The sequence below is a fragment of the Myotis yumanensis genome, unplaced genomic scaffold (genome assembly GCF_028538775.1).
Source record: "Myotis yumanensis isolate MYYU_CA2020_CCGP unplaced genomic scaffold, mMyoYum1.0.hap1 SCAF_4, whole genome shotgun sequence".
Lineage (NCBI taxonomy): Eukaryota > Metazoa > Chordata > Mammalia > Chiroptera > Vespertilionidae > Myotis > Myotis yumanensis.
This window is the reverse complement of record NW_027223755.1, coordinates 103,723,737-103,750,683: the sequence shown is the minus strand read 5'-3', so window position 1 is coordinate 103,750,683 and position 26,947 is coordinate 103,723,737. Positions and strand designations below refer to the sequence as shown.

Here is a 26,947-nt window from a genome sequence, read left to right as displayed (position 1 = left end):
AGTGCCAAGGCCGTGTCTTAGAACCAGGTCGGTCCCACCGAAACTGGAGCTTTTGACCGTGAAGCCCTAGAGAGGAACCGAGGAACGGAGAAGTTGCAGAGACGGTTCGAGGCAGCTGACGGGTGGGGTAGGGACTGAAGAGACCCTAGAGGAAGATAAGGTCTACGAGCCCCGTGGACTCGTAGGGCCAGAGCGGAGCTGGGTGCTGGTACGGGGAGCCCGCCTGCAGTCGGCAGTCGCAGCCCCATGCTTCAACCTGCAAGGCGCAGGCGGATGCGCTTAGGAGGAGGCGGATACTGAGGCCCCGTCTCTTCCTCCAGCGCAGGGCATCCTGGGAGCTGTAGTCCCAGTCTCATACTCAGCTCATCCCCTTGCTACTTCTCGATAAACTCGGCACGCAGTGCTCCCCGATGCCCGGGGCTCAGCCATCTCCAGTGGCGGTGGTGGGTGGAGAGGCCCAGAAAGTCGGCTTGCGCCTGGAGGGCGCTAGCTGGGGCCGCAGAGGCCGCCACCCCGAGGACTACAGCTCCCGGATTGCCTCGCGCCCCCGGCACCGCCCAGAGCTTTCTGCCTGGCGGCGCCGCGCTGCCCTGTGGGAACAGTAGTCCCGGCGCGCGATTCACAGCGCCGCGTGCGCCCCGGGCGCGCCGTAGCCGCGGGGCCCGGGCCGGGCGCTACGCTACGGAGGCGGCGTAGGATAGGCTCCGGACGCGGGCCGTGTCCAGCAGGGTCTGGGCGCTTTGGCGGCTCCTCCACTCAGCGCGGCAGGCCGGCGGGGCAGGGCGGCCAGTGGCAGAAGTTGTAAGTCAGTCGGCAGGGGCGAGCGGGCCGGGGGCCCTTTCGCCCAGGCCGCACGGACGGAGGAGGCGCCGCCGGGTTGCAGAGGTGAGTCCGGCCAGCTGGGCCAGGGGCGCGGCCTGGACCCTCGCCGGAGCCCGGGCCTGGTGGGCAGCGCTTCTCAGCGCCAGGGCTGCCGGCCTCGGAGCGAAGGTCAACCTGCTGCTTCGCTGGCGCCTCCTGGGCATTAGACAGAGCCCGGGCAGGAATGGGTTCACTGCTTGCAGCGGGGAGACGGGGGCCGGGTCATCTTAGTCCCTGGGAAACCAGCCCCAGGATGCTGCGGACACAGACGGCGGCCTCAGCCCCTGCCTGCCCTTGAGTGCCCTTAACTTCCAGGCAACGTCCTGGTTCGGCTGCATTAGGGGATGTGATGAGTCCCGTAGTGCCCGCAGCCCTCCCCACTGAAGGGAGGACACTGCCTGGGGTGGCCCCATGGAATGGGGGGAGGGGGTGCGCAGGCGCGTCCTGTGTGCCCACTGACCACCCCACGCTTCCTCTTCCCTGTTCCCCTCTGGCCTGGCGCTGGAGCGACACGAGGAAGTTACAAAGGATAATCCCTGAGAATGTTTTCGGGGCGGATCCGGTTCTTCCTGTTGGCCACAAAGGGGCCCTTCTGGTCCTGAGGAGTGAACCCCTGTTGTGTGGTCGCGTAGCCCTGACTGGATGGCTTTCAGGGACCAGACTGCAGGCAACAGAAACTCCATGTAACCAGGCCAGGGAGCTTGGGGTCCTGTAGCTTGGGGGAAATGGCTCAGCTTGGTCCTGAGCTGGTCTGAGCTCCTCCCAAGAACTCCTCCTCTGGGGATCCCTGGAATCCTCCCTCTGCCTAGGTCTGGATTGCTGTGAGTGTCCGTTAGGTGTGGAGAGTGATTATCTCCAGCCCCCGGCCGCCGGGCAGGCGGTGGGTAATTCCATCCTTCCTCTCTGAGTGACTTTCTCAGATGTGAAGAGAGAGAGATAGTGTTTCCTGGTCCAAGTCGCAGGAGAGCCTCAGGGACAGGGGAGTCTGGACCTGGGCCCTGTGGCCTGGCTGGTGGTGTTGCAGGAAGCCCGTGCAGCCCGGCCTTGGGGATGGGCACATCTTACTTCCTCCCAGGTTGGTCTGCTCCCAGGACGAGCACTCCTCTTCTCCTCCTTCCCCTTTGCATCTGAAAATTTCTGGAGCTGCTTTTCCTAAGCAGACAGGCCCATGACCTAATGACCTTCTGAGAAACAGGTTTAAGCTCTGCTGGGCCCAAGGCTTAGTGGCTGCAGGGCTATAGGCAGGGACCCATCTGATCTTGTGTCTGCTTTGAGCCCCCCCCCTCCGCCCCCCGCCCCCAGACCTGAGCTCTGAGAGCCGGAAGTGACCAGACCCCCTAATCCTGCATCCGCATAAGACCCTCCCTATCCCAGTCATGGTGGAAGCTCTGAGTTTCTCTGCCCTTCACCTAGAGGCCAGACCTGGCTGGCTTGACAGTGGTAACATTTACTGAAGCCCCTTCGCACTCCTCTGCACCAAGCTCCTGTCTACACTATGGAGGCGGCGTAGGATAGGCTCCGGATGCGGGCCGTGTCCAGCAGGGTCTGGGCACTTTGGCGGCTCCTCCACTCAGCGCGGCAGGCTGGCGGGGCAGGGCGGCCAGTGGCAGAAGTTGTAAGTCAGTCGGCAGGGGCGAGCGGGCCGGGGGCCCTTTCATAGGCAGTGCTCTAGTAAGCCCCATTTTACTGAGGAGCAGCCCGAAAAATGCCCCAAACCTAGATGTCATTCATGAGTCCCAGCTGATCAGTGAAGAGCCTGGTGGGGCCAGCTACCCACAGTCATGGCCTTTTGGGATAGAGCAGCCTCTGGTTTGGCCCTCTGCACACTGCTCACTGCCCCAGGCACAGAAGGGTGCTGGCAAGGCAGGTGGCATGATTAAATGGAAATGGTTTGGGTTGGTGGGGTGGGTTTTCTGGGTTTGGTGGTTTCTTCATCTGACATTAAAAGTTCACACCCAGATCCTGAGCAAGGACACCCCATGCCCCCAGGACTCTGAGGGGGCTCTTGGCTCAGCCAGCTTCTCTTCACTCCCCATGTTGCCTGGGCTGCCCAGCACATCCTCACTACCTATTTCTCTGATTCCATCTGTGCCCATTATTCAGCATCAGCACTCATGGGACTGTCTCACAGCAGTAACATAATCTCGTTTCTCACTGAATCTCTTCTGCCAAACCTCTCAGAACAGACACAGCTTCTCTCTCTTCCCCTCTTCCCACGCTACTGGGCTCTGACATCGCACCTGGCTGCCAGCATTGTCCCACTCTCTAGATGGTCAGTGAGTGTCCTCTGTGAGCTGCTTGCCAGCAGGCATCTCTGGTCACCCTGGCTCTGAAGTCCAAAGGGAACTCCTAGGGTGTCTAGAATGGCACCCCAGGGCTTCTTTAGAGATGAGGAGTAGACTCACTGGCCTCTACCCTCTTTGAATGAGCTTCACGGAGGCTCTAGATTGAGGCTGGGCTGCCTCCACTTCTCAGGCTTGGGGACCTGCCCAGCCACACCTCATCATGTCACTGTGGGTCATGGCAGCAGTACTGTATGAAAAACAATTTCCCTTTTTATGAAGCGCAGCTGAGGCGGTATACGGCTCCAAAGACACAAGAGGACACACCGTGATCCTGTTCACCTCCTTGGAGGGGTCTGAGTGAGGACTCTGCAGATGGCCTGTTGCCAGGGTGCAGTGAGCCAGGGGTTGTGGGAGGACAGAGGTGTCCTAGCCCAGCACAGAGGCCCCAGGATGGGCAGTGTGAGGCCTCCTGATGCCAAAGGAGGGGCTACTCTAGAAGCCAATGATGTATTGTCCCTCTGCAAGGACTTGTCCAGGAGCAGCACCGGTGGGTTCCCAGGAAACAATAGAGTGTGCGCTTGCATTGCTCTCAGACCTCCTGTCCTGCAGACACTGTCACCCTCCGGCGGCAGCTCCAGGCCCTGCTCTTTGGCTTTTCTGAAGTCCGGGGGAGCTTCCAGGGCTGCATCCCACCTCCCTGGTGGCTGGGCTGGGGGTTGTGCCTGGACAGTGCTCAAATATCAGGAGGGAAGCTGGTCAATAGCTGCTACTTGGAATTGTCACGTGTGTCTGCGTCCAGAGGAAAGCAGTCATTGCGGCTTCCTGCTCCTCCTGTGTCGTCACAGCCAAACCTGAAGCAGAGGAAATTCCTCTTCAGGCCAGTCCCTGCTCACACCCACCCTTCTCCGAAAAGTTGTCCTTTGGAATTAAGTTCCCATGGGCAGATGAAGTCTCTAGGACCTTCTGCCCCTGCCTGATGCTGCGCTCTTGCCGCATCGCAGGAAAGGCAGCAGGTTCTGGAGCCCCTGCCGTTCTGGAGGTGGCTGCAGAGAGCCCCCCATCTGCCTGCCTTGGGGTGAGCTGAAGGCTCGAGTGCTCCATGCCCCCCCTGAAACGGTTTGGGCTGGTGGGTGCCAGAAGGGCTGCCACCACTTGGCAAACAAGTGTTAGAAGTGCCAAAAAACAAGAGTGCTTGTCTGGTACCTTCTCTTCCCATTAAAAATAGTATTCAACTTTAGCCAGTATTGGACTTGTGAACTAGAAATTAAAATCCTGGGAGTGTCCCGTTTCTCTGATAGAACCGTATGAAAAACAATTTCCTTTTTAATGATGCACAGCTGAGGTGGTGTACGGCTCCAAAGACACAAGAGGACACACAGGGACCCTTTCACCTCCTAGGAGGCAGCCCCACATCCAGTGTGGTTGTCCTCTGGCCTCCTCACTTGTGCCTTTGACTTTGAGAGGCCTGTCTCCTCTACCCCAGAAAGCAGGTGCCTCAGAAAGTAGAGCAAATCTAACCTGTCAGCTGGTCCGTCACAGTGACTAGGGTCAGTAGGTAGTGTCTCAGAGGTGCTCAGCGTGGGCCGAGGAAATGGGGGGGGGGGGGGGGGGCACATGGCGAGGAGCCCTGACTTCTGTCCTAGAGCCAGTGGCCTGGACCTTCAGGGACTGAAGAGAAGAGTGACTGCCTTTTAGCATGTTTGGGCCGCACATCCCAGTCTGATGGGCAGGTATTTGGGACAGGTGTGTCTTCCCAAGTTTGCTCACAAGAAGTGGTAGTTACACTTTTGGAGCCCAGAGCTTTTATTCCTGAACCTCTCAAAGGTCAGCACTGTTGGTGGTGGCAGGCCCTTCGGGTGGGGAGTGGCCGTCCTAGGTGTTTGTCTGAGGGCAACGGTGAGTGGGGAGCTGCAGCAAGGCAGGCCTCTGGGCCCTTGCACCACACCTAGGAAGGACAGGAGGTTAAAGCTGCCTGGTGGTGCCGGGCCCTGGATCCAGGTGAATCTCAGTGGGTGCCTGGCTGCTTGTCCAGAGCCCTGTCCCACGTGGACACCTTTCCCTGGTAGCTAAGCGAGGCCCTGTTCCCTTGGGCCCTGGGATCTTGAACAACCCCACCTGCCACATTGGTTGGCCCAGAGATAGGGTCTTGGACTAGGCAGTGAGGAGCTGGCTGAGCCATGTTAATCCCCTGCGACCTCTGGCCTCTTCTGGGTAAGGGACTGATAGAGCTTCAAAAGGGATGTAGTCCTGCCCTGGCCGGTGTGGCTCAGTTGGTTGAGTGTCATCCCATGCGCTGAAAGGTCACTGGTTTGATTCCGGTCAGGGCACATGCCCAGGTTGCGGGTTTGGTCCCTGGTTGGGATGCATACAGGAGGCAACCCATCAGTGTTTCTCTCTCACGTCGATGTTTTTCTTTCTTCTTCCCTTCCTCTCTCTTGAAAATCAATAAAAAGATTTTAAAGGGGGTGGGGGGGAGGGGGAGGCGTAGTCCCTGGGCCACTTCCCATGGGAATATTCTCAGGGAAACTGAGGGCAATTCCCTGTTCAGGCCTTGTGTGTGGAAGTGGGGCATCCTCCATGTGGCCTGGCCTGGGGGTGAAAACATGGCCCAGCACAAAAGCCACGGGTGGCCACCAAGCCTGGGCCATATGGTTGGTCACCATTGCTCTTCAATGAACTCTGGCTTGAGCCACTAAGACTGGGAGCTGGGTCTGTTCCAAGGCCAGAGTCCAGAACCTTCCAGGAGAAGGGGCATGTCCTCCGGGTGGATGTGCTGTTGGCAAGCTCACTGTGCCACTGGCCCAGTCGTGGGAGAGCTCAGGCCTCTCACAGTGGGGGGTGAGTCTCCTCCCAGTGCTGTGGGTTAGTTGGGCTGTGGGACCAGTGGTAGAATGGTGGGGCTGGAGTGCAGTGTGGGTGCCCCCTCTCTCTGCAGAACCCTTGATTCACAGAACCCCCCTGCCCAGCCCCCTGCCCTGACAAAGCCTGGTTCTCATGGCCTGGCAAGCGCTGTGCATCTAAGGCTTGGGGACGTGGTCCTGTCATTCAGGGGCACACCTCAAGTCAGACCTGTTTTGCTGGCTCTGTCTGTCGTCCCTTGGTATTCCCCCAGATGGAACAGCCATGTCCCCGACGGCCCATCCCCTGACTCTGCCCTACTGTCCTCCATCTCTAGGGGAGCTGTTGATGTGGGTGAGCTGCTAACCCACTTGAGGAAGCAGGTGCAGCAGGAGAATGCTGTCCTGCCAGTCCCCAGGAGCCGGGAGGTCAAAGTCTGGGCCCTCCCTGGGGTGGGGCCCTCTCTGGGGTGGGATCCCAGCCTGGTTTCTGGTAGGGACGGGGAGGCCTCCCTCACTCAGGCAAGAGCTTCCCGTCCTCGGTGTCCGCCCTGGTAGCAGCGTCCTCAGGCCGCAGGGACAGATCTACAAGCTCTCGCTTCGCATCTGGTGGGTGTAATTCTGGGTATAGTGGGTGGTGGCCATGGGTTTCCCGGGCACAAGCAACAATGCTCCAGAAAAGCTTGTTGTCCCCTGGGTGGGCCACTCTCCCTCTGTCCCCGTCCCGGGGCTGATTTCCAGGAGCAGTTGGTGAAGGACCATGATTGGGGGATGGGGCAATGGGGCTTGCCCTGCACAGGCTAACCTAGGGGGCACAGACTCAGGGTGCCCCAGGAGTGGGGGCTGGAACAACAGGGCGTAAATCCCAATCCCTCTCCATTGGGATCTGGTTGTGGCCCACACCTCCCCCTTTATGGCCCCCATGGCTGCCGGCTGCCGGTGTCTGCTCACCCCATCCCTGGGCCAGGTAAACTCGGTGAGAGCAACTCACCTGCCACCCACAGGGAAGGGTCCCTTTCCTGCCTCACATGCTGAGGTCTCAGCACGCACCCTCAGAGGCCCCCAGAGCTGTGGGGAGCAGGTGAGGTGGGCTGTCATTACTGGGATCCAACCTGCCGTGATTAAGACAGGCGCACCCCATGCAGGGTCATCCTCATCTTGGTGGATGGGCCCCAGCTGTCCTTAGAGCACCATGCTAGGCACACGGCTCACACCAGAGTTGGCGGACAGACCAGTCAGCTCCTGTGGATTAACAAACACCCGTGCTCTGGGGGCGGCAGCAGCCCCACCTTCATGCTTCCAAGGCCAGATGTAGGCCTCCGCCCCATTTAAACCTAGGGCAGCAGTTCCTGAGTGAGGGCAGGAGGACGGGGTGGGGGCGGGGCTCTAGGAGAATTGCTCCTCCTGATGTGCCCTGTCTCGGAGTCCTGTCCCTTTGCACAATCCAGGAGGCTGGTGCTGCCATCATCTGTGCTCTCTGGCTTCTGCCTGGAGATGTGTTACATACATCATGCTCTTCTTAAGACACAGCAGCCAAAACGTGAGCACCCTGCAGCAGAGTTCCTGAGTGCTGCCATATCCAGTGCCTAAAACAGGGCCTGGGAAACAGCAGGGCCCTGATGGGCATTTGCTGAATGAATGAAATGGTATGTGAAGGAATAAAAGAATGGACCGAGTGCAGGGCTGGCAGATGGTCTCGCCACACTCTCACCTGGGGTGAGAGGAGGAGCAGGTTCTGCAGGAGAAGGCTTGTCACCTGGGAGCAGGGTCTGTTCTGCTCTGAGGTGGCCCTGGGGTTCTGTATCAAAGGTCAGTACCTGGGCAACAGTGTTTGTAAAGCTCCCGTCCCCTGTTATTCTGAAGAGGAGTCAGCAGCTGTGGACAGACCCACCCTGCCCTGGCAGAGTTTCCCACGTCACTGCCATGCAGGTGGGACCCTCGGGTTAGCAGAGCCCGCACTGTGGCCACGTACCTTGCCCAACCAGGGCAATCCTTTGTTGGACTCACTCCCGGGAGCTCTTCCCCACTCCCTTTGGGTCAAGATAGGGTGTGGGTGTTGGGGCACTGTCATCCCCAGAGAGGCCCTTCTGGAACCAGCTCTCTCTGGGGGGCTTTCCAGGCCGCCTCTGTCCTCCTCAAGCCCCCAGTGAAGGGCCTGTGCTGCCCCTGCCCTCCCAGGAGCAATCTGGCAACTGCCTCCCACCTGCCCCAGATGGGATCTGCAGGGTCAGCGTTTCCTAAAGGCCTGTCAGGGAGCTGGCCTTGCTCTCACTGTGTGCAGGGTTGGGGGACCAGCACACACCCAGCTGTCTGACAGGCCTGAGCTCTCACCACCCTGCTGTCAAGGGCACTGCTGAGGAGCAGGTGGGTCCTCTGGGAGCTTGCCCTTTGGGCAGCACATCCAGCCCGCACAGGACCTTGTTGCTCCTTCCTCCAGGCAGAGCCTGGCGCCTGTGGCCCCACACCTGTCCCTGGGAGGCCCAGGGCCACATCCTCACTCTGCGTTGGGCTGGCTGTCCCTTTGGCTCTACCTGCATCAGATGCCCGTGGTGGTGTCACCGGGGGCATGGGCCAGGTGTTGGCACTGTGGACCCTGTCCCCCACCATGGTTTTGGCGTTCTTAGGCCAGGCTTCCCCACACTGCCTAGCTCTCTGTTCTCCCAGTGGAAATAGGCCAAGCTCTTTGTCAGGGACAAACCAGCCCTGGACCCAGTCATGAGCAGTTCTCCATGGCACCTCTGCTGGGCATGGCCCTAATTCAAGCCTCACCTGTCTTCTCCTCCCCTCTCTCTATTCACCTGTTCAGGTTAGCTGCGAAAGGGGTGTCAGAAACACCTGGGCCCTCTTTCCTAAAGGGGCTCCTGTGTGGAGTGGGGTTTAACATTTGGGGGCCGTTCTCATTCTGATGTCCGACTTGTAAGCATGAGAGAGGCTGGTGATTTGAGTGACCCAGATTGATGTGGAACTGACCCCGGGAGGTGTGCTCTGTGCCTGCTTACTGCTCTCCAGTACGGAAGCTCCCGGGACGCATGGCCTGTCCATGCAGAGATGAGCATGGACCACAGTAGAGTGAGTCCAAAGACCTTGACCCAAGATGGTGTCACGGGACTCCCGCGTGGCTTCACCGGTCTCATACTGACGCGGTAACATTTTTGATGTGTTGGATTATGTGAGGTACGTTACCGAGGTTCCCATAACCTGTCGGTGGTACCTTTCTTACGTGGCTGTTGGTGAATTGGAAACAACCTCTGTGGCTTGCATGGTGCTCCTACTGGACCATGTTCCTGGAGACTGGAGCCAGCAGGCAATCCTTCTGGAACCAGGTGGTGCTAGTGCCAGCTTTGTGGACCACCACGGGGTCTCTGCCACACCGCTCAGTTGTAATTGTGCTGAAGGCCTGAGTGTCAGGTGACTTGTGGGGCCACCAGGCCGGTCAGGGCTGGTGCTGCTCTGTCCACCCATGTGCCCTGGAGAAAAGGCATCTGGGCGAACGTTACTGCTGCAGGGGTCCTCGGCCCGTCTGACCAAAGCTCTTACGGGGTAGGGGTCACAGACTTCTACCGTCCCATGGTGCTTGGCCCCTGCTGGTTCCCAGAACTGTGTGTGCTGCCGCTCACTCTCGTCTCGGGAGTCCTGCACAGTCCCACCCACAAACCCTAGGCCTGCGCCGCAAGGATGCATCCCCAGGTCCACTCCAGCCCCTGGCCCCGTTACCATGGGGCTTCTTTGGGAGCTGGGAGAAGGGTGTCAGTGGTAACAGGAGACCTAGGGATGGGGCTATGCTGGTGGTCACCTGCACAGCTGGAAAGCCAAGCAGATGCCCACCTTGGCCCAGAGCCTGGCTGAATGGGTGAGGGGAGGCTGGGTGGCATCTTCCCTAACCTGACTGTGATGCCTCGTTTGAAAGTAGATGTGCCACCTCCATCTCTTGGTGGATGCTCTTGGACTGTGTTTCATTCCTCTTCTTGGCCAGTGGAGGTAGGGCCTCCCCTGCAGTGTAGATGGGCTCCCACTGGAAGCCTGGCCAGCCTCCCAGTGCCTCTCAAGTCACTCATCTCCTCTTGGGCCCTGCCGTTTCTCTGGGTCAGGGCGGTCTCCTCCAGGAGGCTTCAGAAGGACGGTGGGTAGACAGTGGTGTGCAGGTCTTTGCCTGGCTTTGAGGGCTGCACCAGCTCCACTGTGCTCACTTCCCTTGTTTTTCCTCTTCCTTTGGTTAAATAGCCCCGATTCTTTCCTCCACGATAAAGCAAAATTGTGTCATTTCTCTTCTCACTGAAGATAACTCTCTTTGAAGACCAGTGGCTGGTGGCACCCTCATCCTTCCCTATGGGCAGCTGATGGGCTGATAGGGTTTTTCAAGAGCAGAGAAGGGGTGCTGGTTATGGGACAGGCAGGGCAGGGGCTGAGCGCCTGCAGCCCTGCTCCTGGCCCCAGTGTGCCTCGTGTTGGGGGTACAGCTCTGTCGATACCTGTCCCTCAGCCCTGTGGGGGCCTCTGCTGTGGAGGTACCTGGAGTGGGTGCTGCAGGGTGCCTGCTGCTGGGTCAGGCGCAGGCCCTCAGTTCCTGCTCCATGGCTGTCCCCTTCCTGCCTCAAGGCCACTTGCACTGGGGGACCCTCCCAGAGTTCCTGGGGGCTTTGTTCCTGTGAGTCATGCTGTTTCTTCTCTTTCTCTTTATTCTCTCTGTTTATTTTTGTTGTGTGACTTTGACCAGCCGGCCACCCTGTCTCCTGTGTGGGTGCTCACCTCCCTCCATGCTCTGGCCGCATGTGACCAGGCCCAGCTCTCAGTGCGGCTGCCGTCACGGGGGCCATGGGGAACTCCGCTTCCTCGCTGGCCACCGAGACCGAGTCGGATCACAGCTTTCCCGGGGGGCCATCCTTCCCAGGGCCCCCGGCAGCAGCCGGCTGTTGTAGGAGCGGCCCCGGGGGACCTGTCTGGGGCAGTGCCCTGGTTACCCGGCAGCACCAAACCCCACGCCCCCAGGCCCAAAGGTAAGAAAGATGGCGGGCCCCCAGGGGTGGGAGTGCTGCTCTGATGGCGCCTCTCCTTTGGCAGAGGGGCTTGCAGAGAAGTGGGGACCCTATATCTTAGGGTCCTCTGGTGACTTACTTCCCCTTAGTGGCACGAGACCTGCAAGGCTCTGGGGTTGCTCCATGCTTGGCGGAGGAGCTGGCTGGGTCTCCGTCTGGTGCTTGTGATGGGGCAGCTTCTGGAGCTTTTTGCCTGGCGGGTGGGGAGCCTGCCAACCCCAGGCCTGGGTGGTGCTGGCACGCGCTGAGAATGCTGGCTTGCTTCCCACCGGATTTGGGGGACACTGCTCAGGAACCCGTCTGTGTGTGTCACCCCTCCTCTGACATGGCTGCTTGCGGGGGGCAGGGTTGTGGGGCCACAGGGGCTGACTGTCACATGCCAGCTCCCTTCGGCTGTGGCCGGACTGGCCCAAGTTTCTCAGCTCAGGCTACCTGTTGGGTCACCCCTCAGAGGTGCTGGAGTGACTGGTGTGAGGGCAGGTCAGGCTCCAATGTCCCCCCCTGGCATTGACGCCCCTGCTTTCACCCTGTCCCGAGGCCTTGCTGGATGGGGGGTGCCCGGTGCTCAAGTTCCGCAGACCTTGGAGCAGAGGTGGCAGTAGCCCCTGCTCTCTCAGGGTGCCCCAGCGTGGGTTCAATGGGTAATAGACATCTTCCTGTCTCAAAAGTGTGTCCTGGGCTTTCCTGCCAGGTGGGCAGCAAACAGGGTCCTAATGGCCCTGCAGAAGGGGGGCCAGCCTCCTGGGATGGCATTGGAGCAGAGGCCTGAGTCCCTGGCAGAGGAGGCATCCGGGAGGGGGTGGAGGGGTTAGCAGAGCTGAGTGGGAGAGTCTTGGAGGTCTGTAAGATACCCGAGTAGGCAAGAATGGGGAGGGAGGGGGTCGGGGCTTGAGGTCCAAAAGGGCGTGCCAGGAGCAGGACAGTGGAGGGACTAGTGAGAGTTGGGAATGCGGTACAGTGAATTATTAGAGAATATCCCCCTGTTACTGTGCTGATGTACTAGTGAACATTTCTGTATCCCAGCTTTATTGAGATAAAACTTACTTACTACTTTCAAATTCACCCCTCATAGCAAGTATACACTGTTTATAGAGTTGTGCCACCATCACCACAATCCAGTTTTTCAGCATCTTCATGCCCCACAAAGATCCTGCTTGTTTGCAATGCCTCTCTATCCCCGGACAACCACTCTGCTTCCTGTGTGTCTGGATTTGCCTTTTCTAGAAATTTCACATCAGCAGAATCCTATGTGTTCTGTGTCTAGCTTCTTTCACTGAGCATAATGTTTTCAAGGTCTGTCCATGTACAGCGTGTGTTAATGCTTCGTTCTTTTTATGACTGCGTAGCATTCCATTGTCTGCGGAGCACAGCTGTTTAGCCACTCCTCAGCTGCTGGGCTTTTGGGTTGTTTCCCCTTGTTTTTTAAGTATTGCGCTTCTCCGGCCATTTGTATGTAAGTTTTTGGGTGATGTATGTTTTCATTTCTCTTGGGTAGATACCTGGAATGGAATTTCTGAAATTTATATTTAACTTTAAAAAAAAATTTTTTTATTTCAGAAATAAAGAGATGGATGGATGGATGGATAGATAGATAGGTAGATGGATAGATAATCAGCTGCATGCCCTACACTGGAGATCGAGCCCGAAACCTGACATGTGCCCTGACCAGGAACCGAACCATGACCTCCTGGTTCATAGGTTGACACTCAACCACTGAGCCATGCCGGCCATGCTATATTTAACTTTCTAAGAAACTGCTAGACTGTTTTCCAAAGTAGCTATACCATTTTGCCTCCCCACAAGCAATGTAGGGGAGAGCTCTAGTTTCTCCACATCCTAGCTAACACTTATCATCTATGCTTTTGATCCTGGCCCTTCTTGTGGGTGTGAGGTGGTATCTCGTGGTGGTTTGATTTGCATTTTCCTGATGGTTGGTGATGTTGAGCATCTATTCAAATGTCCATCTATCTACACACGTCTTTTTATTTTCACTTACTTCCTTAGGATAAGTTGGTAGGAGTAGAATTACTGGGTCCCAGGGAAAGAGGCTGGACCCCCGGGTGAGCAGCAGCCAAGCTGTGGACCCTGTGGCGTTTGCCAGGCAGCTTCCTGAGGCCTTGCGAGCATAGTGTGTGTGTGTGTGTGTGTGTGTGTGTGTGTGTGTGTGTTAAACTTTGGATCTTGACTCACACCCTTAAACTAACAGCCTGGTGACTTGGTGTTGCCCTTTCTCATTCTAAGAAACTGCCTCCACATCAGCATGTGGCCTTCGTGGCCAGGAGAGCCCCGTTGCAGTGCTGAAGCAAAGAGAGCAGGCGTGGCCACATCTCCTAGAACTCACTGGAAGTCAGGGGGCAGGAACTTTGATGCCCCAGGAGCTACTCATCTTAATCAATAAACTATTGGGCCCTGGCCAGTTTGGCTCAGTGAATAGAGCCTTGGCCTACGGACTGAAGGGTCCCAGGTTCAATTCCGGTCAAGGGCACATACCCGGGTTGCAGGTTTGATCCCCAGAAGGGGGCGTGCAGAAGGCAGCCAATCAATGATTCTCTCTCATCATTAATGTTTCTACTCTCTCTCTCCCTCTCCCTTCCTCTCTGAAATCAATAACAAACAAAGATAAGTAAATAAACAAACAAACAACGTTTGGTGTGAGCATTGGCTGTGTACAAGCTCTGGGCCTTCCCTTGGGACACAGAGACGAGGAGGATGACCCAAGGCCGGCTGAAGGCGACCTCTAGACGAGGCCTCCAGCACATTTTGGAACCAGCAGGGAGTCCAGGAGCCCAGCCGCAGGTCCTCAGGTCCAGTGGCTTGGCTTTGTGTGTGGACACTATTGCTCTCAGCTTTCCAGAGAAGCAAAAAGGTCATCTCCCAGGATGGGGCCGCTCCACATCCCTGCAACCATGCATGTCCTGGGCACTGTGGACTTCACAGGGAGCCCCAAGAGCAAGTCTATAACCTCCCTTCTGAATTAGAAGTGAGTGTTAGTGACTCAGACAATGAGGGTAGAGAAGGTATTTGTTGTTGAATTTTTCTGGACAGTTGTCTCAATCTTCCATTTTACCTGGTCTTTCTGTTGGAAGGAGTAGCTGGGGCAGCCAGTTCCCTCCCCCAGAAGTGATTGCTTCTGCGTCTTGGAGCACAAGTGACTCAGCCTCTGAGTGAGTGTCATAGAACTTGGGAACATTTTATGTTGAGGGTTTGGTTTGACTCCAGGTTCCCAACCTTCTCTTATTTCTAGGCTTTGCTTGGCGGACTGGCCTCACCTTCGGACACTCCAGGGACTTCAGGTCTCTGAGCCTCGCTGAGTGTCTCCTGGGCCTGAGACATGTCAGGGTGGCCGTTGAGAGTGGCCCAGAGCAGCTGCTCCCCTGCTCAGGGTTCCTTCACTCACTCATCACTGACTGACCCCTGAGCCACTTCTCACCACTGATAACACCAAGATGGGTGTGAGCTGTAAGGTGCGGGTTGCTGGGTTGGTGAGGGAACACTGTGCCAGTCCTGTAGCTGTGCCACCACCATCCCCAGAGCCTCCTTCTAGCCAGAAGGCTGCCCAGCTCACTGTTTCCCCAGGGCTAAATTTGATTTCTAGGCACTATTTTCATTTAAACCTTTCTGAACTCCAGACAAAATCTTCCTGATTCTCCTTGTCCCCAGGACAGCTGTGGAACCTGCCCTGTTCCCAGGTGCTATCCAGGACCAGCAGACACCTTGTCTTGTGTGCAGCCAGCCCAGGCCAGGGACTGGCCAGCTGGTGGGTTACACAGTGAACAGGACTTGGGATCCTTGCCCTCCCAATGTTTGCAAGGCTCTCCTTGCTCAGTGTGCCTGGGACCTGCAGGCGCCTGGAGCCCAAGGCAGGTGCGTCCTAGGAGGGTCCTGAGTCTTTTCTCTGGAGACCTCCCACGCCAGGTGGGGTGCACAGGACGGGTGACCATCCCCTGAGCCTGGGGTTGGGGTGGAGGCTGCCTAGGCCCCAACCTGTGTGTGCACGTGGTGGGGGTGGGAACACCCTATGCCACATCTTGACTATGGGCCCTTCTCTAACGGGAAACAGTGGGAAGAGGGTTGAGAGAGGTGTCCAGGCAGATTTCGTAGGTTTTACATAGCACCAAAGCCAGGGCTAACGCTGAGCTGGCCCTTGGCCAGGCCCACTATGCTGGTGCTGGGTGCCCACTCACTCACCCGAGGCCTAGTCACACAGGAAGGCGGCTTCACAGAGCTTGCCTTGGACCTTGGGAAACAGTTGTGTTGCCCAGGGTGGATTTTTCTATTTGTTATTGAAGAGGCAAGTTTTCTTTCTTCCTAAACCAAAAGGGCTTGGTGTGAGTCTAGCATTAGAAGCACAAGCTTCGTGCCTTGTTGTAGAGAACAATTGATTTTTTTGCCAGCGGAGCAGCCGTGTAGGAGAGTGTGTGTTGTGGTGTATGGACACCCCCTTGAAGCCAGATTAGCCCTTGAGAGGCAGGTTAAGGGGTCAGCCTTCCCCTCCCCTCAGACCTGTGGCCCATGTTGGGTGGGAGGAACCATTCGGGAGCATCCCACCTGCCCTGCTGTGGGCCTGACCGCCTTTCTTCTGCACCGGGAGGAGCCGAGGCCCAGCCTTGGGGGAGGTGGGCAGGCCAGACGCCCAAGAACCCACCAGCAAAGGGAGCTGCATTCCAAGGCTCCAAGCAGCTTTCCGGGCAGCCTGTGCAGGGGACTCTAAGGGGGTGGGAGGTGGGAGGTGGGTGTCAAGTGCAGGTCTCCTGACTCCCACCTCCCTGTCCTTCAGGCCTGGCAACTTTTGGAGCACCGTGTCCTCTGGCCACGCCTGGCCTGTGGTACAAGGCTCCCTTGGGGGCCCTGCTCCAGGACCAGGGCCTGAGGTGTAAAGCTGACCTGGGTATGTCTGACAGCAGCTTCCCTACCCGCTGATGCACAGTCAGAGGCCTCCTGGGATAGAAGCTCCGGGTGGGGTGGAGCCCACCCTGAGTGTTATCCGTTCTACAGCCACACCCAGGTGCCTTCCCCCAGCCAGTATCCATCCATCCCAGAAGGGCAGTGTCCTGCTGCACACAGGATCTCTCAGGTCCGGCTGTAGCTAGCAATTTGGCACAGGCTGCTCAGGACACTGGTGTCCCTCCCCTTTCCCCACAAATACTCGCTCTCCCCAGGCTCAGCAGCCTGGCCCCCACCACCTTGGGACACGGGCTACGAGAGAAAGAGGGTTTGCATGTTGCTTCAAGACACTGAGCTGCCTCGTTGAACCTCTGCCAGGCCCAACTGGGCCTGCAGTGGTCCAAGTGGGCAGATGAGTGGAGAGTACTCAGCCCCTGCAGAGCTCAGGGGCTGCTGAAGTGCAGATGGGGCACTACCCGTGGCTGGAGATGGTCAGTTCAAGGGCCTTGGCATAGGGATAAAGGGCTGTGTCCTCCGCTAGGCAGGAATGTACTCGGTGGGTGCTGCGAACACTGCTAGGTTGCATTTTATGGTCAGACACTTGTAACCCTCAGCACGTGTCAGAATGGGCTCCTACCCCGGGGGGCCCTGGAAACTCCAGAAGGAGAGAGGCAGCTGGGAGCCAGCTTGGAGATGACCATGCACACCCTTGCCCTCTCATGTACTCAAGCTTTTTTTATGTGATGACATTCACGTAACAAAACGGTTTCAAAGTGAACAATTCAGTGGTACTTAGTAAATTCACAATGTGCAGCCATCACTTCTACACTTGTACCTACTTCCAAAACACTTTCATCACCCCAGAAGAAAACCTGTGCCCGTCATACAATTGCTGTCCAGACCCTGGAACCACCAGTCCTCTTTCTGCCTCCATGGATTTACCTGTCCTGGACATTTCCTATAAATGGAATCATACAACATGTAGTCTTTTGTGTCTGGCACCTTTCACTTAGCATGTTTTCAAGATTCATCCATGTTATAACATGCGTCAGAATTTCATTCTTTATTCATTGGTGAACATTTGGGTTGTTTCCATCTTTGGCTATTATGGAGAGAGAGAGAGAGAGAGAGAGAGAGAGAGAGAGAGAGAGAGAGAGAGAGGAGAGAGTGTGTGTGTGTGTGTGTGTGTTTGTTAGAGTACTACTTTTTAATTCTTTGGGGTAGATACCCATGGGTACAATTGCCGGGTCATATGGTAGGTCAGCTTAACTTTTTGAAGAACTGCCAGACTGTTTTCCAAGCAGCTGCACTATTATTTTGCATTCCCGTCGGCAATGCGGGGAGGGCTCTAGTTTCCCCACAGTTCCACCAGCACTTACCAGCAGGTTTGGTTCTGGCCATCCTAGTGGGTGTGAAGTGGTCTCAGCAAGTTTGGATTTGCGTTTCCCTGATAGCTAGTGATGAGCATCTTTTCATGTGCTTATTGGCCATTTGTTTTCTTCTTTGTAGAAATGTCTATTTAAGTCCTTTGTGAATTTTTAAAACAGGTTGTTTTCTGTTGTTTAGTTTGAAGGGTTCTTTCCATATTCTGGATACAAGACCCTTATCAGATAATACAGTTTGAAAATATTTCCTTCCATTTTGCAAGTTGTCTTTTCAATTTTTTTTTTTTAAGTCCAATTTTTTTTCTTTATTTGCCCATGCTTTTGTGTCATAACAACTAATCCATTGCTACATCCAAGGTCATGAAATTTTACCTATGTTTTCTTCTAAGAGTTCTGCAGTTTTTGTTCCTACATTTAGGTCACTGGTCCATTTTCAGTTGATTTTTGAATACACTGTGAGCTAAGAGCCCAACTTCATTCTTTAGTTTTTATATCTAGTTGTCCAGCACCATTTGTTAAAAAGACTATCTTTTCCCCATTGAATGGTCTTGGAACCCTTGTTAAAAAAATTATATATGTGAGGGTTTATTTCTGTCCTCTCCATTCTGTTCCATTGGTCATAAAAACCACATAGTGTAGACATATAGTCTGTCCTTACACCAGTACCACACTGTCGACTTTCTACCTCTTTTTCAAGATTATTTTGGCCGCTTGGGAGCTCTTGTAATATGATGTGAATTTTAGAAGCAGCTTTTTCCATGGCTGCAAAAAAAAAAAGCCATAGGGATTTTGATAGGGATTGCATTGAATCTATAGATCATTTTCAGTAGTATTGTCATCATAATCATATTATCTTTTAATCCATGAATATAGGATGTTTTTCTATTTATTTAGGTCTTTAATTTCAGCAATTCTTGTAGCTCTGAATACAAGTCTTTCACCTCCTTAGTTAAATTTATTCCTAGGTGTTTTCTTATTTTAGGTGCTATTTTAAGTAATATTGTTTTCTTTCTTTCTTTTTTTTTTTTTTAATTGTCACCCAAGGACATGCTTTTTCGTTGATTATAGAGAGAGAGGAAGGGAGAGGGAGAGAAAAAAAAAAAACACATCATTGTGAGAAGAAAGCACCGATTGGTTGCCTCACGCATGTGCCCCGAACAGGGATCAAACTCAAAACATGGTATATGTCCTGACCGGGAATTGAACCTATGACCCTCCGGTATATGGTACGATGCTCTAACCACTGAGTAACACTGGCCAGGGCAGTATTGTTTTCTTAACTTCCTTTTCAGATTGGTCACTGCTGGCACAGAAATATTGCTGATTTATGTGTGTTGATCTCATGCCTTAAACTTTACTGAATTCATTTATTAGCTCTAGTAGTTGTTTTCTTATTTTGTAGATTCTTGGGATTTTGTGTAGGATTATTTAATCTGCAAATGGAGATAGTTTTACTTCTTCCTTTCAATTAGATGCCTTTTATCTCTTTTTCTTGCCTAATTGTGCTGGCTAGACCTCCAGTATAATGTTGACTTGCATTGCTGAGTTCCTGACCTGGAGGAAAGCATGCATTCTTTCACCTCAGGGCATGATGCTCACTGTGGGTGCTTTGTTGATGCCCTTTATCCTGTGGAGCAAGTACAGTTCTATTCTTCCCTGTGACGGAACAAGCAGAGCCCTGTGGTTACTGAGATGGTGTGGCTCAGCCCCATTCCTCTATGCCCACAGGTCCACCCCTCCAGAAAGGACTTGAGGACAGAGCTATGGGGTTCTTCGGAGGCTTTGGGGGGCCTCTTACTCCTCAGAGTCCTCAAGCCCCTCCCAGGCATGATGTCTGTCACAACCCAGAAAGGCACAGATCCTGCTGGCTTGACCCCCCTCGTCCCAGGTGGAGACTTGGGCCCCATCCTGTGGGCCTCTACTGACTGGGGCCTTCCCTTGCAGCCACACGCACTCGCCCGGGTCCATGGCCACGGTTGGAGAGTGGTCCTGCGCGCGCTGCACCTTCCTGAACCCGGCCGGCCAGCGCCAGTGCTCCATTTGTGAGGCCCCCCGGCACAAGCCTGATCTCGACCAGATCCTGCGGCTCAGCGTTGAGGAGCAGAAATGGTCTTGCGCCCGATGCACATTCCGGAACTTCCTGGGCAAGGAGGCCTGCGAGGTGTGTGGCTTTGCCCCAGAGCCCGTGCCTGGTACCTCCCTGTTGCCAGTCATCAACGGGGTCCTATCCAAGCCGCCCACCATCCTGGTGGAGCCCAAGGGCAGCTGCAAGGAGGAGACGGGTCCAGTGCAGACAGAAGAACTAGTGACCACGGAGCCAGCTGCGGGTCGGCCCGAGGAGGAGGGCGGGGCAGCAGAGCCTGGGAGCGGCTGGGCCTGCCCTCGCTGCACACTGCACAACACTCCCGTCGCCAGCTCCTGCTCTGCCTGTGGCGGCCCCCGGAAACTCTCGCTGCCCAGGATTCCTCCTGAGGCTCTGGTGGTCCCTGAAGTTGTGGCCCCCGCCGGCTTCCACATCACCCCTGCCCCACCTCAGCCGGGGGAAGGTGCTGAGGCCGACCCTCCCTCTGCTGCTGACCAGGAGCCACCCCGGGTGCCACCATTCAGCCCCTTCTTGCCCACTTTGCAGAACAACCCCGTGCCTCGCAGCCGCCGTGAGGTACCCCCCCAGCTGCAGCCACCGGTGCCTGAGGCCACCCAGCCCTCACCCCCTGCTGGCTTCAAGGGGCCTCCCCAGAGCCCAGGGTGGACTTCAACTGGGGCCTCCCGCTTGGCAGAGCTGCTGTCGGGCAAGCGGCTGAGCGCTCTGGAGGAGGAGGAGGCCGAGGGCGGCTCGGTGCTGCACCGCTGCAGCTCCTGCTCGGCCCCCGGCCCCTCCAGCCTGTGCGAAGCCTGTGCCACTGCTCCAAGCAGCGACGTCATCGACCTGACCGGCGATGCCGTGCGCTACACGCCAGCCAGCCCCTCCAGCCCCGACTTCACCACGTGGTCGTGCGCCAAGTGCACACTCAAGAACCCCACAGTGGCCCCCAGGTGCACTGCGTGTGGCTGCTCCAAGCTACATGGCTTCCAGGAGCACAGCGAGCCCCCTGTCCGCTGCCCTGACTGCAGCGCTGACAAGCCCAGCCTCTGCACTGCCCACAAAGCCAGCCGCCTCTTTCCTGAGGCACCTGAGCGCCCGGGCCAGTGGGCCTGCCCTGCCTGCACACTGCTCAATGGGCCACGGGCTAAGCACTGTGCCGCCTGCCACACGCCTCAGCTCCTGGAGGCCCAGCGCAGGGGTGCTGTGCCCCTGAGGCGCAGGGAGAGCATGCTTGTAGAGAAGCGGCGGCAGACAGACGAGGGCGAGGCCAAGGCCCTCTGGGAGAACATCGTGGCCTTCTGCCGGGAGGTGAGTCCCCTCAGGACAGTGGTCCACCCACCAGGGCTGATGCTCCCCTTCCCATGGGCCTCTCTCTGCATCTTTTGTCCTTCCCTGCAGGCCCTTCTCCAGCCACGGAGAGGGAGGGACCAGCGGCAAGAGAGGCAGCATTCTCTTCCCCGAGCTCTGAGCATTAGCCTGGCACCTCCTCACCCCTCACCTGAGAGTGACTGGCCCCCACTATCCACATCTTGTCCCTTTTTTCTCTCTGCCCACAAGAGTCCATGGCCTCCTAGTCTGTGGTCCTGACCCCTCTCAGGTGTGATTTCCCGTAGACAGTGAAGCCACAAGGAGGTGGGGACAGGCTTCCTGCCAACAGGCAGGCCCTGTGTTTCCTTCAGCTGTGGAGACATGGCCAAAACTTGGGGTTCTCTTGCCCTTGGAGCTGTGGGAGGCCTGAGCCCAGGATAGTGTCACCCTCAGGTCAACTGGGGGAGGGGGGCTGCTGCCCCTGTCACTGCCAATAACCCACCCTCACGGCCCATATGGTCTTGTGTCCTGCCTTCCCCATCCCAGTTGGGTCCTCCCACCTCTCTTCCTGGGCCTTTAAGTGGTGGGCCACGGACTAGCTGGGGAGGCTGCCCGGTTCCCTGTGCCCCATGCCCTCCACCTCTGCAGCCTCCAGGCTGGTGGTTTCACCATTTCCTTGGGGCACACATACCTCCCATTGACCTGTCGCCAGGCTTCAGTGGCATGGCTGGCTACAGGCCCCCATGCCTGCACAGCTGAGTTCACCACACGGGTCAGGGGAGCTACACACACACCTACCCCCTTTCCTCTGGGACTCAGGTAGCGTCTTCAGGGTGCTGTCCTGGCCTGCCAGGTGGAGCGAGGTGCATCTCGGGCCTGGGGCGGCCCAACTCAGCCTGAGCATATGTGGCTATGGTCTCTGCAGAACGGCGTGAACTTCGTGGATGACAGCTTTCCACCCGGGCCCAAGTCTGTGGGCTTCCCTGCAGGCGACAGTGTCCAGCAGCGCGTGAGACAGTGGCTGCGGCCCCACGAGATCAACTGCTCTGTCTTCAGGGACCACAGCACCTCCTGGTCCGTGTTCCACACTCTCCGACCCTCGGACATCCTACAGGGGCTGCTGGGCAACTGCTGGTGAGTTTGGGGTATCTGCTCAGGCCGGGTGGTGGGACAGTCTGGTCGTGCTTTCTAGTGAGGCCCCCGGCTCTGCACAGGTTCCTGAGTGCTCTAGCTGTGCTGGCTGAGCGGCCTGACCTGGTTGAGCGGGTGATGGTCACACGCAGCCTGTGCCCGGAGGGCGCCTACCAGGTGCGGCTCTGCAAGGATGGCACGTGGACGACGGTGCTGGTGGATGACATGCTGCCCTGCGACGAGGCCGGCTTCCTCCTCTTCTCGCAGGTGGTAGGGAGGATGGGCGTGGGGTGGGCGAGGGGAGGGTCTCGGTGGGCCTCGTGACTTCGGCCCCTCCCTGCAGGCCCAGCGGAAGCAGCTGTGGGTGGCCCTCATTGAGAAGGCGCTGGCCAAGCTGCACGGCTCCTACTTTGCCCTCCAGGCAGGGCGCGCCATCGAAGGCCTGGCCACCCTCACCGGGGCCCCCTGTGAGAGCCTGGCGCTGCAGGTCAGCTCCACTAACCCCCGAGAGGAACCCGTTGACACTGACCTCATCTGGGCCAAAATGCTGAGTTCTAAGGAGGCTGGGTAAGAGGGGCGGGTGCTGCAGCGGCGGCAGCTTTGGGAGGAGAGGAAAGAGGAGGCAAGGGGACAGCCAGGCCGGGGCCTGGAGCGGTGGGCTACTCAGGGGCAAATACCCTCTGACCAACAGCCTGTGTTTCATAAGATGTTTCCAGTGCGGGCTGACCACAGTTAGTTAGAAGACCTGGCCTGCAGCCCTGTCATCTCCCACTGCTGGCTCATGGGTCCCACCTGCCAGTCCAGGGCAGTAGGCAGAATACTGCTGATCAGCCCGTACCTAGCAGGCCTCATCCTGACCTGGGCCATGATGACCATCAGCACCTGCTTGGAGACCTGTGGGGCTAGCCCATGGAGGCACCCGGGGGGAGTGGGCTGCCTTCTGGGACCCGCACGCATTGGCCAGCGTGTCTATAAGGAGGGCCCCAAACATAGAAAGGGAATGGACTGACTATTCTTGGGGGGGAAAGGGGAATGGGAGATTCGGGAAGAGACTGGACAAAAATCGTGCACCTATGGATGAGGACAGTGGGTGGGGAGTGAGGGCGGAGGGTGGGGCGGGAACTGGAAGGAGGGGAGTTATGGGGGGCGGTTAAGAGGAACAAATGTAATCTGAACAATAAAAATTTAATTAAAAAAAAAAAAAAAGGAGGGCCCCAAATCCTAAGCCCGAGAGAGATGGCTTGTTGGTGCTGAGACCCCCTGCGCTCAGCTGGTACTGGGCATGACCACCACCCCCTCCCCTCAGGAAGTTGTGGCCCTGAGCTGATGGGACCCAGGCCTCCCGACTCCCAGCCCAAACCCTGTGAGCTCTTGGGCCACTGTGTAGGGAGCAGGCCAACACTTCCTGAGTCCTGTGTGTCTTCCCTGTGTTCCTGGGACCTGCACTCCCCCACAGGCAGGCAGGACCCCTACCCTCAGGGTAACAAGTCCCCTGGTGAGTGAGCCCTCCTCAGTGAATGAGGCTCCTGGTTCCTACGGGGCCCCATCATTAAGAACCCCTGGTCAGCAAGCCTGCCCGGTCAGCTAGGCCACTCTGCCTACACAGGTTCCTCATGGGCGCCTCTTGTGGGGGGGGCAACATGAAGGTGGACGATGCTGCCTACGAGAGCCTGGGCTTGCGCCCCCGCCACGCCTACTCCATCCTGGATGTCCGTGATGTCCAGGGCTCCAGGTAGGAGCTGGGCCGGCCATGGGTAGCCAGGGCATGGGGATGTGTGGTGGAAGCCATGGCCCTCAGCCCCGTGGTCCGCAGGCTCCTGCGCCTCCGGAACCCATGGGGCCGCTTCTCCTGGAATGGCAGCTGGTCGGATGAGTGGCCACACTGGCCAGGGCATCTCCGTGGTGAGCTCATGCCGCACGGCAGCAGTGAAGGTGTCTTTTGGATGGAGTACAGCGACTTCATCAGGTACCTGGACTCTGCGGCAGTGGGCGTCCGGTGTCTACCTCATGGCCACCTGTGCTCTAGCCACCCTCACTTAGGCCCACCTGACCTGTCGCTGCCCTCACTCCCTTGCCCTGACCCAGTGTGTCCTACCTGGGGAGCCCGGCCTGTCTCTCTGAGACCTGAGGCGGAGGTGGGGGTGATGAGAGAGACTGTGGGCGTTGGGTTCTGCCCTCAGGACTCTTTCCTCTCTGGGTCATCCTTGGGCATGGGGCCTCCTAGTGGTGTTCATGGGCAACAGCCAGGACCAGGGTTTTAGGACATTGGTCCCAGGAAGTGGCCAGGGCACAGTGGGGCAGAGATTGGGGAGGGGGAGAGGCTTAGGGAGGTGCCTGGACTCCTGATGGGGACGGCTCCTGTGTCTGGAGCTGCTCAGTGGGCTGTCCTCTCACTGCTCAGGTACTTCGACTCCGTGGACATCTGCAAAGTGCACTCGGACTGGCAGGAGGTGCGGGTGCAGGGCTGCTTCCCCAGCTCGGCCAGTGGGCCCGTCGGGGTGACAGCGCTCACCGTGCTGGAGCGTGCGTCCCTGGAGTTTGCCCTCTTCCAGGAGGGTAGCAGGTGAGGGAGGCTGCGGTCTGTGGGGGAGAGGGTGGGTGGGACTAGAGCACTGGTTGGGGTGGGCAGGCGGATCTGGGGGATTTGTGGAAACGGAGCAGGGTGGGGCCATGGGGCAGTAGAGCCACAGACGGCAGGTGCTGCCCGTGACCCCTCCTGGGTCTGGCTGTAGGCGCGCGGACTCGGCTGACAGCCACCTCCTGGACCTGTGCGTCCTGGTTTTCCGAGCCTCCTTCGGCAGCGGTGGCCGCCTGAGCCTGGGCCGCCTGCTGGCCCACAGCAAGCGAGCTGTCAAGAAGTTTGTCAACTGTGATGTGATGCTGGAGCCCGGCGAGTACGCCGTGGTGTGCTGTGCCTTCAACCACTGGAGCCCCACCACGCCGGGCCCACTGGCCACCACACAAGGTAACACTGCCCCCCAGCCCGATCCCAACCCTCCCCCCTGCAGCCCCCAGGCCCCCTCACTCACACCCTCCACAGCCTCCAGCCCCTCAGCAGGGGTCCCGCGCTGCTCCCTGGAGCCACCTGGCCATGTGCTGGCTGTGTACAGCTCAAGGCTGGTCATGGTGGAGCCCGTGGAGGCCCAGTCAACCACGCTGGCAGACGCCATCATCCTGCTCACGGAGAGCCGAGGGGAACGGCATGAGGTGAGGTTGGCGGGGGAAAGGGGAGGGGCAGGGAGGAGGAGGCCTCACCCCACCCACACCTGCCCTGTCCCTGCAGGGACGTGAGGGCATGACCTGCTACTACCTGACGCATGGCTGGGCGGGGCTCATCGTGGTGGTGGAGAACCGGCACCCCAAGTCCTACCTGCACGTGCAGTGTGACTGCTCCGATAGCTTCAACGTGGTGTCCACACGCGGCAGCCTGCGCACCCAGGACAGTGTGCCACCCCTGCACAGGTGGGCACCGCCCCAGTCCCTCTGACTCCCTGGCCTCCACTGGCCCTCACCGGCCCCCTCCCCCAGGCAGGTCCTGGTGATCCTGTCCCAGCTCGAGGGCAACGCCGGCTTCTCCATCACCCACCGCCTGGCACACCGCAAGGCAGCCCAGGCCTTCCTCAGCGACTGGACAGCCTCCAGGGGCACCCACAGCCCCCCACTCACGCCCGAGGTTGCTGGCCTGCACATGCCCCGGCCATTGTGACCGCCCTGCCCTCGCCTGCCTGCCTCCCACATGCACTTTAGGAGGGAGACCCCAACAGAAGATGCTTGAACCAGAATCTCAGGACCCCACCCAGGGAGCTACAAGCCGCAGAGCAAACTTCCCTGGGCCTTCCTCCCTGCCCCTCCCTCCTGTCCTGGGCCTCCCAGCCGCCAAGCAGAATACCTCCAACCCGCTTCTAGCGTGAGAGGACTGTGCACCAGCTCCTCTGACCAGCCTGCCTCGAGGTCGGGTTCAGATTGCCAGGGCTGAGGTGAGGCTGCCCTTTCCTGTGGGCCTGGGGCCTCCTGCCTGTGTGAGGCAGCCAAGAGCTCCATTTACAAAACCAAATCTGGGCAGGTCAGAGGCTGGGACCCCAGGGTGAGCAGGGACCACCCCCTTGTGGAGTAAGAGGTTGGGACCCTGAGATGGGTAGGGACCACCCCCATGTGGGAGTCAAAGGCCAGGACTCCAGGGTGAGCAAGGACCACCCCCTTGTGGGGGTCAGAGGCCAGTACCCCAGTGTGAGCAGGGACCACCCCCCTTGTGGGGGTCAGAGGCCAGTACCCCAGTGTGAGCAGGGACCACCCCCCTTGTGGGGGACAGGTTGGGACCCTGAGATGAGCAGGGACCACCCATTGTGGGGCATGAGCCTCCTATCCCCAGCTTGCTTCAAGAGCCCATCTTCCCACCCCCTCCGGCCCCACAAGGCAAGCAGGGGTCCCTGGAATCCCAGCAGTGTATCCCAGGAGGCAGGTGCCTGGCGACCATGGGCTCAGGACCAGGGATGGGGAGGGTCCTAGCTGCCTGCCCCCTCTGGCGACACTATGCAATTCCTGGACCACTAGTCAGGATCGAAGCCATGCCCCGGGGGCTGTGGGTCAGGAGCTGCCATTTGGTGAGGTGGTTTGTCCTCAGCACCACTGACCTCTGCCAGGAAGACCAGGGTCCAAACAGAAATCCTTGGCCAGCCCTGTATGGGCACACAGGGTAGGTTGTGGCTCTTCCCAGCGCCTCCCCTGCCTCAGAAGCCCAGGTTGCTGGGCTGCCTCCCAGCCATCCTCCCCCATGGCTGCTCAAAGTCCTGCACCTGCCTGTGGACATGAGGCCAGCTTCCAGGGGCCCACCTGGCCTCTGCCCTCCCGCCCCCAGGCAGTGGGCGGCTCTGCCCACCGCCCCTCACGTCCCTGGGGCTTGCGGGGCGGGGGGGGGCGGGGGGGGGTTACAACTGGAGAAACACCTGGAAGCACTGCACTCCCCTTTGGGCCTCCTTTATATTTTACTCTTGAGCTGTGAATATTTTTAACCCTGTACATACAGCCAGCTCTTCTCACACAGAGACTATTTTATCAGCCATCCCCAGTCCCGTAGGATGATTCTCCATGGTGTTTCCAGACTCAGGCTCTGATGGACCAAATGAAATGTTTTGTTTTATAA

General features: G+C 57.9%; 1 protein-coding gene across 5 annotated transcripts; it reads left to right on the top strand.

The window, feature by feature from the left end:
- Window positions 1-622: 622 nt before the first annotated feature.
- On the top strand, window positions 623-26,947 carry CAPN15 (calpain 15). 5 transcript variants are annotated; one of them, XM_070413381.1, is made up of 13 exons: window positions 623-885; window positions 10,698-10,977; window positions 19,230-20,676; window positions 21,602-21,810; window positions 21,891-22,074; window positions 22,151-22,374; window positions 23,414-23,539; window positions 23,621-23,777; window positions 24,213-24,370; window positions 24,540-24,772; window positions 24,848-25,014; window positions 25,091-25,269; window positions 25,336-26,947. In XM_070413381.1, the coding sequence occupies exons 2-13, from the start codon at window positions 10,796-10,798 to the stop codon at window positions 25,511-25,513; spliced, it is 3,444 nt and encodes a 1,147-aa protein (XP_070269482.1). In that variant the 5' UTR covers window positions 623-885; window positions 10,698-10,795; the 3' UTR covers window positions 25,514-26,947. The 5 variants fall into 5 exon arrangements, with proteins under 5 accessions (XP_070269482.1, XP_070269485.1, XP_070269481.1 ...); XM_070413384.1 differs by having other exon boundaries at window positions 25,340-25,432; XM_070413380.1 differs by having other exon boundaries at window positions 24,540-25,014.

What these genes read in the sequence shown, in the direction of transcription:
- CAPN15 (XM_070413380.1), top strand. Translation starts at nt 10,796, where the DNA reads ATGGGGAACTCCGCTTCCTCGCTGGCCACCGAGACCGAGTCGGATCAC. An exon ending in TCGTGGCCTTCTGCCGGGAG is followed by an intron (nt 20,677 to 21,601) that starts GTGAGTCCCCTC and finishes TGGTCTCTGCAG; the next exon opens with AACGGCGTGAACTTCGTGGA. An exon ending in GCCGAGGGGAACGGCATGAG is followed by an intron (nt 25,015 to 25,090) that starts GTGAGGTTGGCG and finishes CTGTCCCTGCAG; the next exon opens with GGACGTGAGGGCATGACCTG.